The sequence below is a fragment of the Carassius auratus genome, chromosome 32 (assembly GCF_003368295.1).
Source record: "Carassius auratus strain Wakin chromosome 32, ASM336829v1, whole genome shotgun sequence".
NCBI classification, from domain to species: Eukaryota; Metazoa; Chordata; class Actinopteri; order Cypriniformes; family Cyprinidae; genus Carassius; species Carassius auratus.
Window position 1 is genome coordinate 4350071 of NC_039274.1, and position 14458 is coordinate 4364528.

Below are 14458 nucleotides of genomic sequence, written 5' to 3' on the forward strand. Positions count from 1 at the left end.
GCCCAAGTCACATGACACCGCAACAGTTTAGTGCTACATTAATTTTTGATTTCTGTACTTAGACTATTTACTCCAAAGAAAAACACAAAAATATCAAGCACATGGGCACTGGAATGTCACATTACAGAGTCTCTGATAACTAATGTTTAAAGTCTAAAAGGAAAATTAGAAGATGTCAGTGGCAATTCTACAATTTCAACCTTAAGGCCTGAACACATTGTAATGGAGTATAGGCTGTATGTGTTGCAATTTTAATATACCATGTCAAGTTCAAACTAGTTCAAAAGAAAAAAAAAAAACATCTCAAAACCCCTGTTCTGTCCCTGTACTGTGACAAACAACAGTTGATGCACATACGCGCATAATGGATTGACCAACAAACTGTCAATAATTTTTTTCTTTTTTAAAGGGTACATAACATACAAAGTTTCACCTAATCTCATGTTAATCTTGAGTACCTATAGAGTTGTACTGCTTCCTTTATATATCCAAAAAGTCTTTAGTTTTATCATATTTATAAAAGAAAAATACAGCTTTCCGATTCTTTCCGGAAAAAGCAGAGCTTCTGGAGGCGTGCCGTGAGCTGAGCTATAATACTGAAGTTTTGTGTTGTTTCCATTAACATATATTCACTTATGTGCTGATTTCCAACAAATCCTATGCAGCACTGCCGACGATTTCGAAGCGCGTTGATATCACTTATATCGTTCTGTTTTATTTAAAATGTTTGATGGGGAGGCAGCTGCTTTTGTTGTAATGTGCAAAGCATTCCACTCTGCTTGTAACGGATCCTTAGGGTTTTCAAATAAAAGACTGGTTGCTGTTTTTATGTTGCGTTCAAGAAAAAGTAAGAAATGTTGAAGAAACAATAAGTTTTCATGTAAAACAAGTATAGAAACTGAAACGAATGACCTTGTCTTGGGCTGGTCATGACCTCACAGCGGTTGTGAGCACTTCTGAGTCTCAGTTTCTCACCCTCTCTCTTTACCTCTAACTATTATCTCACCTCCTTTTCTCACCTGACTCTATCTTGTTAGATTAGGTATGTGAACCCTATACACTTGTCTCTCTGAGGGAGTTTTCATTTTAATTCATGTAACCGAGATGGTTGACTCATAGATGTTAATGGACTTATGATACACGCAGATTTCATTTATTTCCATCCATAAGACATTTTTCAGAAATATTGTGAATTATTTTTAAAAGACAAGTCTTGAGGCTAATGATAATAACTGTAATTATAGCTATAAATATAAATTGTTAACAGTTATTCTAATTCTATGAGATTATCAAAGTTCACACTATTACTAGGGGTGGGCGATATGACCAAAATCACGATATTAAAATTTTATATCACGATAACGATATATATCTTGATATGTTTATTTTCAATACGTTTTTTATGATATTAAGATCTTTGATACCATAGAATTTTCATAAGCTTTGTCACCAATGTTGATATCAAACTAGTACAAGAACATAGTAATAATAATGAAACTCAAAGCTCACTGGAGATAAATAAACAGTCAGTGATGAAATAAGAACAAGTCACTAATTACAAGCAATAGGACAAAAACTACATTAAATAAGAAATACATTGTGTAAATGAATTAAACTTCACTGTGTAAGTTATATCTATCTATATATATTGTGGTGGGAGGAGCAAACGACAGACATAGTGGACTATGTCTGTCGTCAGGCCTCGTAGAAGCTTTTATTAACAGAAAATAGTAAAACGGGATAAAAGTGGCCAAAGGGGGAGAGTGTCCAAAACAAACAGGGGATCTGGTGTGCTTGTCATGCTGTGGGGTTCGTGTGGGTCGGGCAGTGTTCATGGAGGAAGGGTCCAGGTGAGGGGCGGAGTCTGCTGGCTTCTTCTAGCGGCCGGTGATGAGGCTCCATTTCCATCAGGTGTGCCCCATCACACGCCGCCAGCCCTGGCTCATCCAGCGGCCCTCCTCTCTCACGCACCCACTCCTGTCGGGAGCCTGGTGAAGGGCGGCGATTTAGGACGGGGTGCCGATGATAATCAGGGAGGAAGCAGCTGACTCAATTATTTATTTATTTATTTTCTTCTTATTCTAGGACAAAACTTTATTGGCATAATTGTCAGATAAATGATAAACAAGCATGTTGTGTTTTCATTTAGAAATGTGTGAGTGTGATTGATTAATTCATCAACTAAACACTATAATATTTATAATTATGGTCTATTAATTAGCCGAAATAAAATGAAATATATGTACAGTTTAAACTGCATTGCAGCAAAAATTCCAGTCAGCATAATCAAAGCTTTATTGGCTTGTCGAGCATTTACAGTGGACTATTGTTTACAAAAGTATTCAGAACGTTAAGTAAAATGGAGACCAAAAAGATGGGAAAAATTAATAAATGAATATAAAATATAACCAATAATAATAGTCTAATAATAATAATAATAATAATATACAAATATTACGGGGAAAAGACGATCAGTAATGGACTTACTGACTAGGAACTAAGACTCTAGGATGAAAACAAATGTATTATGCACTTTATGTAACATTTATTCTTGATAAACTATATTAGAATGCTGACTATAGCATGTAATACAGTCTGGTAACCAATGGCAAATGGTTCATATAATAATTTAATAATGAAATATTTTCTATAATAAATAATATAATAATTTATTAATTAAAAATTAAATATTAATGTATAAATCTCTGATAATCCCGGGTTGCTATGGTTACACAGATTTTTTTACGTATTAAACTCGTGGCCACGAGAAAAATATGTAGTTCCTTCAACATAAGAAGTCATGGCCACGAGAAATGGATGTCATTCCCTTAACACAGCATCTCAAGGCCATGACATAAGGATGTTGTTACCTCAACAAAATGATTTCGTGGCCACGGCATAATATGAAATTCTCACTGGTTAATATGACGTTCCCACAAATTAATATCTTATGGCCACGACGTATTGTCACATTGTCACAGATAATGTCATCCCCCGGCACCCTAGGCAGAGGATTAAAAAAACATAACATTTTAATGGCTACCTACACTTTCACAACATACTTATATAAGGGGTGTAATGGTACACAAACATGACCGTTCAGTACACACCTCAGTTTTAACATCATTGATGGTATGGTTTTGGTACATCAGGGGGAAAATAAAATGGCTTCTTTTTTAATTAAACAGTGGTTTACTGAAAAACTTGCTCTTTCTTCACATGAATTTAATGTTTATTATGTTTATATGTTTATTCTCGGAATTATTAAAAGGTTACAATTAACAGAGCCCAAAATTTTATTTAATTACTATTAATTTTTAAACATAATAATCAACACTGCTGTTTTTAAATTAACTTATTTTTTGTTGAAATATAATCATTTACACAGTGGCTCTCATAACTTGTTTCATGACAGATTTAAGCATATATTAAATATTTAAGGCATCACTTAAGGTAAGTAAAATCGAATTATTATAAAATCTAATATTTCGCAAAATGCTGTTTTCTAGACTTAATTTCTCTTGTGAATTAATGAGCTGTGAAAATTGATTACTTGCACTGAGGTAAAGAAAAAAAGAATGAAAATAATATAATAAATAAGTTTCTTATCAAAAGAAACAATATATAAAAATGGAAGTTTCCACTGAAGGTGTACTCACGGTTTAAAACAATGCTGTATTTGTTCAGTACACAGGCACACTGAACCGAAAGACCCCTACCAAAAATGTTTGATATGAATACATGTACCATTACATCCCTAATAATAATGTCTTGAAAGGGACGGTACAGTAGCCTTTGGCTGATGTCACATCCTTTTTTCTTTACTCTATAATTTCCTCTCAGAATCATCCCTTGTTCTTCTGAGAGGTTTTCATATTGCCATTACCCTTGAAGTATTTGGTAAAATCTGTAAATAAATGTTGCTGTGTGTTTCCTGCTTGTTCTTGTGTGGAATAACTTAATTTATTGAGACTCTGATCTATGGATCAGCAGGTATTCACCCTCCATTAAGCTCAGTGCCCTTTGACCCTTCTCACACTATAGTTTCCTTGCATTTGTAAGATTTTTGTAGTTGGCATATTTTTTCCCTTATTCACTTGATTTACTCCAGCTATGATGTTCTAAACAGACACACACAATGTTTGACTGTGAATGTTTTGGTCCACTGACATAGCAGTAACTGATCTGCTTCATTTACTCTACTCATTTCAGTTCCTGATTTTGGAATTTTAAAAAGTGGATATGAAAAACCACTGAGTGTTTTGATGTTTATGCTGGTTCTTCACAGGACTTTAATGCTGGGCTGGCCATTACTGTGGTGGACCTGACGGCTGCGTGTGTGAAACAAGTTGAGAGGAAAGGATTTGAGATCACTACACCTTTCAAATCCTTCTGGTAAACTGCTTATATTATATATTATATACTGTATATTAGCATAAAGCCAGGAAAAACAAGAAAGAAAAAGAAAAGAAAATCTCTTATCAGATTAAAATATTACCATAAATTGACTGTTAGATGTTGTTTTAAACTTTAATCTTGTATCCTTAAAAGAGATTTAAGCTTCTTACCTGGACTTTCTTAAGACAATTTATGCTTTACTTAATTATTTTAAGTTTCATTCGAGGTCATACTGTGAACAATCATTTATTTACACAAATGCCTCCAGATTATGAGTTCAGAGATGCTCAAAATTTCAACTACAGATTATGATTAAATAAACATTTATTTATTTCAAATAACGTCATTTGCATAATAGTTATTGAGGAAAATTTACTTCTAATGAAAGTAGCATTTTTGCTTGCATAATATCGTATAGACTAGCGTGCAGCCTACCTTGACAGCATTTTACCCCCTAGCCAAATGATATGTTAATTATAAATGTATTTTATTTCATTATTTTTCTATTAAAAAAACATCTGTCTAATATGAGGGACATTTCAATCCCATTTGTGTGTACTGTGATGAATTAGTTAAGTCCCTTTAGGACACAAAATAGGACAGGTTTATATGATAACTTTTTTAATTCTTATTTGGGTTTATGGAATTTTTGTATTTTTTTTTTTTACGATTGCCTGTGTTTCATGTCATAGCTATGCAAAGATTTGATTTCAAAAACAGTATCATAACTATTAAACTATTTCTTATGGTTTTAAATCTGTATTTAACCTCAGAACGATCTCAAAGTAAAAAGAGGTGATTTTGTGGTGGATGTGCTTTACAAATAAATTATTATCTTAATTCAAATAATCAATGAGTGTTGAGTAATATAAAGTAAATCCTGCCTGCTTAAAATGTTTTAAAATGTTTAACATTTGTAAGAAATTTTGAAAAGTAATCAAATGAAATCAGTTACATTAATTATTTGAAATAGTTACATACTTATTACATTTTAAATAAGTTAATTTGTAATCTGTAACCTATAAAATTTCCAAAGTAACCTTCCCAATACTGCTGATAATATGCAAACCTCAAAGATCAGTGAGTTCTGAAAAGAAGGTAATTGCTGTTCCAGTGTTGGATTGACCTATAATGTCATTTTAAAAACTTTTATTGATCTCCTCTTCACAACTGCACTGTATTCAAGTGCAAAGGGAATTTCAGAGATAGTTTTAAGTCTATGAAGAATTATGTAAGGATGGACACAAATCTGCACCATTTCTACATTCCCTAGGAGAGGGCGTCCTTTAATAATAAGTTCAAGAATGTGCTGAAGAGTCCTTAAACAAAATACAAAGAATATAAAATGTGTTGGTTGTAAAAAAAAACAAGTGGTTGTATTTCCTCCAAAACCTCATTCTAAAGTTAAACTATGCTGGAGGGTGTATAATATTATGAGGCTTTTCTACTTCGGGTCCTGAAACATAGTTAGGCACCAGTGAGTTCCTAGTGACCTACCAAGTAAAGCAACGTGTTGTATGGATATTTATTTACTTTTTAAAACACAAGTGAGAGATGTCTATTAGTTAAAACATTCTGAATGCCTTCAGAACTGCCTTAATTCTTCGTGGCATAGATTGACCAAAGTGCTAGAAAAATTCCTCTGAGATTTTGGTCTGTATTGACAATGATTGCTTCACACAGATTTGTTAGCTGAACATCCATGATGTGTTTCTCCCTAAAAGTGTTCTGTTGGATTGGGTGACTACATAGACAGTTTGAGTAAACTCATTGCCATGTTTAAGAAACTTGTTTGAGCACCCAATGTGGTCTTCTGCTTGTGTAGTCTGTCTGCTACAATGTTTTTTGTGTGTTTTTCTGCATACTTTGGTTGTAACGAGTGGTTCTTGGCGCTACTGTTGCCCTTCTATCAGCTTGAACCAGTCTGGTCATTCTCTTTGATATCAACAAGGCATTTCACTCCCAGAGCTGCCTCTCACTTGATATTCTTTCTTTTTCTAATTATTCTCTGTAAATTCTAGAGATGGTTGTGTGTGAAAATCCCAGCAGATCAGCAGCTTCTGAAATACAGTGCTTGCATGGCACCAACAACCATTGTGATGGTCAAAGTCACTTAAATCAGCCTTCTTCCTCATTCTGATGCTCGGTTTGAAACTTAGGTGATCGTCTTGATTATGTCTTCATCCCTAAATGCATCGAGTTGCATAAAAACTAGACATGCTGCGGTTGTCAGTGTTACATGGTTTGGTCGTACACCGATGACATTACTTGCCCACCGTGGCACCACCCCACTGTTGTTCACTACAGTCTGCTCTGCTTCATACTGACAGGGTTGGAAGGGCTGCCTGATGAAATTAACCCATACCAGTTAAAAACAGCCCAAAGTAGCTCAATTACCATATCTCAAATATCAAAACTCAAAATAGGTAATTCCCATACCTATACACATTTAAATTCAATGTTATGACCTTTGATCCATAAACACAGCTCAAAGGTTTTCTACAACAAGCTACAGGAGTCAGATTTCACTGATCATTGGTCGAGTTGGTGACTGACAAAACCATGGTGGAGGATTTACTGCTTAACAGATCCTGACCTCATTGACAAATACATTTTAAGATGCGGTTCAAACAGAGCACGTGTGATCACAGAATCGAAAGTTACAGTGAATAGCGAGAGGTATTTCAATACCCTGTATATTGATAACAGCTACCTGATGCCTGAAAATTATATATTAGAATGTTTGTAGGAACAGGTGGACACACAAATTGTGTGAGCAGGCTGGAGTGGAACACACACATTGTGGGAACAGACAATATTGGTCAGAACAGTCCCATGCAGGGCTCTAATGTATGTTTGCATCTGCACCATTATAGAAATAACTGTTTCTGAACCATTCCTACAAAATTCCAGATTTAAAGAATATAAAGTATTCACAACTTTTCTCGCATCTGTATCTGGAATTGTACATTAATTGTTTTAACCAAACCAGAAGTTAATAAACAAAAACATTTCTACATTTACATCCAATACTTAGTTTAACATTTCAGGAAAGGTGAAACTTTTGTCTTGGTTTTGATGTTCTTACTAAGTGATCGCACCAGCTTTAATAAAATATGGATTAAATGGCTGAACTTTGTGAAAAGATTAGCATCATACAGTTGGTACTTTTACCTGTGTATAATGAAATTGAGTGCTTGCATAGCTGGATTATGTGAGATTTATCAAAAGACATAGGAAACTCCATCAATTTCTCCCTTTTGAGCCTTTTTAGTATCATTTTTTCAGAGTTTGTTGCCTGCTGTGTTATTTTCTAGCAGCCACTCTCTCATTATGACTGTCCTGCCGCTCTGATACTATCCATCTGAAGCACACTCATTATTGATCTTTTTCTCTTTCTTTTTTTTTCTTTTTAAATATCAGCTTTGTTATAATGGCTGTACAATACAGGCATCGCTCACCTGTGACCCACCACAAGCTGATGTTTCCAACAAAGCAGCCATTTGCGGAGGCCTAATCGATGAGATGTTTTCGTGTTTGTTTTTTAATGATCCTTTTATGACTGATGTAGTTCCCCTGAAAAAAGAAAGAAAGACACAACAACAAACAATGAAAAGCTATCGCTTTCTTTTCTTGGCTGGTGCGCATTGTTAAAGATTTTTCCTCTTTATCTCTTAGCTTTGTTTTTGTGCACAGGACAGAATATTGATCTGTTTGTAGTTGCGTTCTGAACATTGAGCGATATGATGCTGGCCGACTATTTAGTATTAGCTGTTGGCAAAATAATTGGAATTTTTCAAAGAAATTATGTATCAAGGTCTCTGTGCTCAATTAAAATAATGGGCACAGAGGGGGTTATGATGGAAATGAAAGGCAGATTCAGAGCTGTTACTGGTTTTACATTTAAACTGCACTGGTGTTTGCCATTGTTATTTGTCTGCTACTTGACCTGGGCGCAGTGAGACGCAAACTGTTGTGTTTTAGGTCAGGATGTACCGGATTAACACACACAGACTCCTTATATTTGAGTCAGTGCTTAGAGAACTGATGGTGAAGAATTTCTGGCCCTGTCTTGAAATTTGACAATACCCGATTTACTATAGGCTTCAACTTAAAGAGCCAGAAAGATGAAAATTCTAAGCTTCCTATCACTGTTTATAAGTCCTGTACATTAGGTTTAAATCCATTCAAGATTAAAAAACATTGTCATTTTGTCAAAATATCATTTTAAAATTACTTCAATTCTCATACTGTGTTCTGATTGGTCAACTGACATAGTTTTGATTGATTGTTCCGCACACAACCTCACGGTAAACAATGCGTTAGCATCTGTTTGGGGAGAATTATGTCTTATTCCTCTCACCACGAAGCAAATAGTAAAGTCTTGCTGCTTTTTCTTCTGTGTGGGTTTATTCAAGCTGCACGCTTCAGTTTGAATCTGAATAGCGCGTTCAGCGCGGGGTGTGGTCACATTAGATATAACCAAGGGAGACATGAAAAACAGACATCGCGTTGTTTTCATATGGATTACTTTATCACAGAATATCTGTTTTCCGCAGCACTTGTTTAGTTTTAAAGTAGCAATGTCAAGCTTTCTATAGATATCTCTCTCATGTCTCTTCGTTCAGTATTCACGGAGTTACACTTCATTTTAATGACGTTTGTAAATGAAGATCAGCGAAGACGAAGGCTGCAGACAGCACACATACTGATAAGACGCTCGGGAGAAAACAAACACATAACTTCATAATCATACTTCGCGTTTTGATTCGGAGATGCTCGTTGCTCTATATAAAGTTGGTAATGAACCATCTTTTATGGCCAAACGCTTTGAAAATCCCGCTGTACTAACAGAGATTAGAAAAGCAGTCATGAGTGAAATATTGTGAACACAACAAGGATTTGTTGTACTGCTCTGGTATTGTGGTAAAAATGAATTTTAGCCATTGGTTCTTCTGATCTTAATTCTTTGGCAGTGAAAATAAAACAAACTTGCCTTTACAATTAAAAACACACCGTCTCCTCGACATGATGCTCTCACAACAAACAGAGCGTCTGTGTGGGGGGTGGGGCAGGTCAGAGTTTTGTTTCTCTCAACACGGTAGGCGGAGATTATTATGCAAAGTGTTCCTAGTGACGTACATAGAGATGGGCAAAAGATTTGAAATCTATAACGACTCGTTTCAGCGATTCAGAATCGACTCCTTACTTTAGAAGCCAATAACTTTATAAATCGTGTACTTTTTGGTTTAATTACTTTGCACATTGTTTACACTGATGGACAGCTACATCATACACTGTAATACAGGTAATTTTTGATTTCCCATCTGTGTGGCTCTTTAAAGGGATAGTTTACCCAGAAATGTGGATTCTGTCAATCATTTACTCATCCTCATATCATTCTTATAATGCAATTTCCCTTCAGTGAGCTGTAATAATTGCAGAACTTGTGAATAAAATATAATGATTATTTAAAAAAAAAAAAGTATTACTTTTCTAAAATCTTTAGTCTCTATTCATTGTAGTGCATGCAGAGACCAAGAGTGACAGTCTTAAGCGTTTCTCTTTTTGTGATCCACTGAAGAAAGTCATGCAGGTAGATGTACCTTTAATGTCACTGCTTAAAAGATGCTGTAACATTAACAAAATCTCATACAGAAGCATGAGCTTTTCAAACCAAGCAGTGAAATGTGTAAAATCTGTGTGTGTCAAATCTTTCGCCTTCATATGAAATTCTTGATTTGGATTTTAGCCTTGAAAATTTGCCAAACAATGATAAATATGACCACCCCTTAAGGCCCATTCACAATGATAAAAAAAAATTTTTTTATAATAATTCTAAATTTAAAGTAATAGCAGAGACCACACCACCGCTATAACAACAAAGGCAGAGAGGAATTATATTATTGGAATCATTTTCAGAAAAATTTCTTTAGCTGATGAAGGGTGAAAACATTTCACAGCTAGTCAATGATGCTTTAAAGAACCGAGCAAGTGCCTTTATTTAAATCACCTACTGTAATACTTAACGTGAAATCAGTCTGATAAAATGTATGAGTTTTGTGTTATTTGTGTCAGTTTCACAGTGGAGTCGGAGCATGAGAGAGAGCAATGGATAGAGGCAGTTCAAGAGTCCATCGTAGAGACATTATGCAATTACGAGGTGCTTGAGAAGGTTTGGTTCAACAAGTCCAACAGGAAGTGCGCTGATTGTCAGGCTCCGGAGCCAGAATGGGCCTCCATCAACCTGTGTGTGGTCATCTGCAAGAATTGTGCTGGTAAGAAACAATTACAAACCGAAAGAGCAGATCAAGAACGAACACAACATAAACGAAAAAAACCACACACCCAATTAGATTTATATTTGTTCCTTATTTGTACTTTAGAGGGACAGAGTAAATGCCATCTCTTTTATTTCTTCTCTTTCTCTCCCCTTCCTCTATTTCACTCAGTATAGTGTCCCGTACACACACACACACACACACACACACACACACACACACACACACACACACACACACACACACTTCTTACTCCATCATTCCCCAGGTCCTCAGCTCTTTTTCCCAATATTGTCGCTGCTTAGATTATTCTGACCCCCCTCTGACACCATAAATTAACTCATTATTTGAGTTATGCAGCCATTTAATGTTACATAAGGTCATAATACAGGAGGAACCACTTGCTGAGTGTGTGCAGATGGCTGCCGAGCGAGCCATCGAGTGGGGAGACACTTTCTCTAAATGTGCACCGCAGCCTTCATGGAATCGGTGTCACAGACTCTTTAATTATCTGCACTTCTGCAGCTGACAATTAGGAGAGCGAGAGCGAAATACTGGGAATATAACGAACACCTAACGATTAAATGAGAGCAAATTGTCTTCAGTGGGAGATGGAGAGAGACGGGTGAAGTGATTTCCCTCTTTCTCACGATCCATCTTCACATCTATAATACTTATCTAAAGTTCCCACTTGTTTTTTTTCCCCCTCATTCACTTCTGTCGCTTTCTACCACAACTCTCATCTTCTAACACACTGTGATGTAAATCAGCATCCCTGGCTGTGTGACACATATTCGGGTTAGTCTGTTTCTTTATGCATGTAATTGCAATAAGCTCTTTAAATCGAACTCTGTGATTAGAGACATTCCTCATTTGAGGCTGCGGTTGCCATAGAAACACCCGGTACTCCCTTATTTTTCACTCTTTCTTTTAATAGTTTCAAATAAGGTATCAAAGAGAAATTTCTCCACCTTTCTGATGGTTTCTGTTCCCTTTTGATGCTTTAAATCAGTTTTCACTGAAGCAAACGCTGTGTTTAAGGTACTTTCCTGTCTTAGAAGTTTTCTTAGATGGCACAACGAATCCCTTAACAGGTGGCCTTAATGCACACACACTAACACGTACACAAAGCAGCTTTAGTCCCGTCGGCTCTCAGCTGGCTCTATGATCTTTGATGGCAAACTGGTACTCTAAAGTGCTGCTAATTATGCCGGAAAATCACACACTCCATATTCAAATATGTGTTTCTTCCTGCCATGTTTAATTCAGCTGTTTCCCGCATAGACAACAAGTACCACGGTGCCTGGAGATCAGCAAAATAAATGTGCCGACCAACAAACACAATTAATTACTTATGATTCATTAGCAATTAATGGCTTTTTCTTGCCTTTCATTTGCAATAGCTGTGGCAGGCTGGAGAAACGAGTGACTGGAAAGAATATGATGAAATGAATAATGAGTGTGACTCTGTCTGTATATGTGCCATACGAGTTGTTACTTTATACCATTTAGTGTAAAGTTGTGCTTAGTTTTGAGGTTAGGCAGGACACTATCAGTGAACAGGAAGTTTTAACATCTTTTTTTTGTGAATATGACATACTGTAATTGACCCTTAAATGAACATTGTCTGTTTTAGATGTGAATAGCTCAGGTCACTATCTGTTTCCAGGTCAGCATCGATTCCTGGGTCCTGGTATCTCGAAGGTCCGCAGCATGAAGCTAGACAGCAGCATTTGGACCAATGAGCTCATTGAGGTACTGATCTGTTGTGGGAGTCACTACTTACATATTGATTTTAAAGGGGATGGTCAATCTATAGATTTATATTTACCCTCCCTGATGTCATTCTGAACCCTTACGTATCTTGCTTGTCTTTGAAACACAAGGAAAATATTTGTAATGAAAACTTCTTTCCCTTCATTGAAAGTCCACTCAATGGAGGCAATAGAGGGATGGAATGGTTTCATTAAAAAAATCTGATTTTTTTTTTTTTAGAAGTTTAGAATGACATGAGGGCATAATTTTTTTTTTTGGGTGATCTTAGCTTTAAAATGAAATATATTTTCCTCACGTTCTGTCCCTACCTTTAGCTGTTTTTAGATGTTGGGAATAAAAACTCCAACAGCTTCTGGGAAGCAAATCTTCCCCCAGAGGACGGGCTTTGCAAGCAGCCATCGCCGGAGCAGCGTGCATCCTTTATCCGCAGGAAGTACAAAACGAGGAAGTACAAGAAAGTTCTAGAATGTCTAAACACTCAAGAGGAACTCAACAAGGTGTGTGTGTGTGTGTGTGTGTGTGTGTGAGAGACTATGTGTGCTAACGTTGGCCTTTGGATTAGTGCTATTTTTCTTCTACCTCATTAAAAGGCCCATTAGGCCTGGATATGTTGGTGGCTGTGTGTGTGTGTGTGTGTGTGTATACATCAGTTGTGCTGTGGCTCACCTGAAAGACCAGGTGTAAATTAGGGTTACCATGGTAACTGAATCTCTCCAAACTTCAGAGCAGGTTGCCAGGGTTATAAAACTATGCTAAGATTCCACTTTCCTTTTGCATAGCATTAAATAAACTGCAATCAACTACAATCAAAGTGCTGTAAAGTTATACTTGAAAAATACCTTATTTTGACAATGTTTAAGAAATTTAACAGATATAATTTGATGTTGATGTTGATTTTACAGGATTTCTTGTGCACGATTCCTAATTATTCAGTAGTGTGTGTGTGTGTGTTTTGATTGTTATTACTGAGTTTGTCCGCATTACACTTTTCTAAGCCAAAAGATGCATTTTTTCCTCCCGTCAGCACTAACACTGATCAAGCCTGCTTTTGTTTTCTGGAGCGGGTGGCAAAAGAAAGGGAACAGAAGGAGAGAGAGGATTGGAACTGTGGATTTGGTGTATGTGAGATGAGAGCAGCAGTTATATAAAAAGTTATATGATTGTGTTTGTGTGTGTGAGAGAGACAGAGAGTGAGAGGAAGATAAAGAATACAGTGCAGGAACATATAGAGGGGAGATTAGATTATAAATGGAAAGGTACGTCTGGGACAGACACAAACAAAATGTTCTGGAAAAATCCTCCCTTTTTCTTAAAAGTTTTTGTTTAAGCCTTGATGTAATATGTTTCTTTAAGTTTTCATTTGAGCTCTTTTCTGATACTTTCGTTCAGCCAGAAGTTTCAAGTAGAAGTCAGCCTGGCAGGCAGTGGTTTTGAGTTTAGAAGAAGTTCTTTTAAAGTTAAACCTGAAAGTGCCGGCAGTCGTGATCTAATGGATAGAGAGTCGGACTTGTAACCTGAAGGTTGTGGGTTCGAGTCTCAGGTCAGTAGATCGGTGGAGTGAATATCCAGCTCTCTCTCTCCACCTCAATTCCACAACTGAGGAGAGACCCTTGAGCAAGACACACTGCTCACGGTGTGTGTGTGCATTTGTTCACTACTGACTGCCGTGTGTGTGTGCATTTGGATGGGGTAAATGCAGAGAACAAATTCCAAGTATGGGACACCACACTTGGCCACACATCCACGTCATTTTCTGTTCCTTTCCTTGTCGGGACAAGCCAAAGTTAACTGCTTAATAAGCATGCAAATGCCTGTGAAAATGAACGTTAAAATGCAGAAAGGTTTGAAATTTGCTCAATGTGATAAATGTCCACCATGATAGAAAACAAATGGATGTTTATGAGTGTCCATTCAACTGTGAGCTTTTGTAGATCTTAATGGCATCACACACACATATGATCAAAAGTAATGACAGTAAAGACATTTATAATGTTAAAGAGAAA

General features: G+C 36.3%; 1 protein-coding gene across 2 annotated transcripts in view; it reads left to right on the forward strand.

The window, feature by feature from the left end:
* Positions 1-14458, forward strand: part of LOC113051398 (arf-GAP with Rho-GAP domain, ANK repeat and PH domain-containing protein 2-like) — a 75891-nt gene that overhangs the window by 28358 nt on the left and 33075 nt on the right. For both annotated transcript variants that reach the window (XM_026215120.1, XM_026215119.1), the window contains 4 exons: positions 4289-4395; positions 10477-10676; positions 12349-12434; positions 12770-12952. In XM_026215120.1, coding sequence (XP_026070905.1) covers positions 4289-4395; positions 10477-10676; positions 12349-12434; positions 12770-12952 — 576 coding nt within the window. The remainder of the gene's footprint in view (positions 1-4288; positions 4396-10476; positions 10677-12348; positions 12435-12769; positions 12953-14458) is intronic.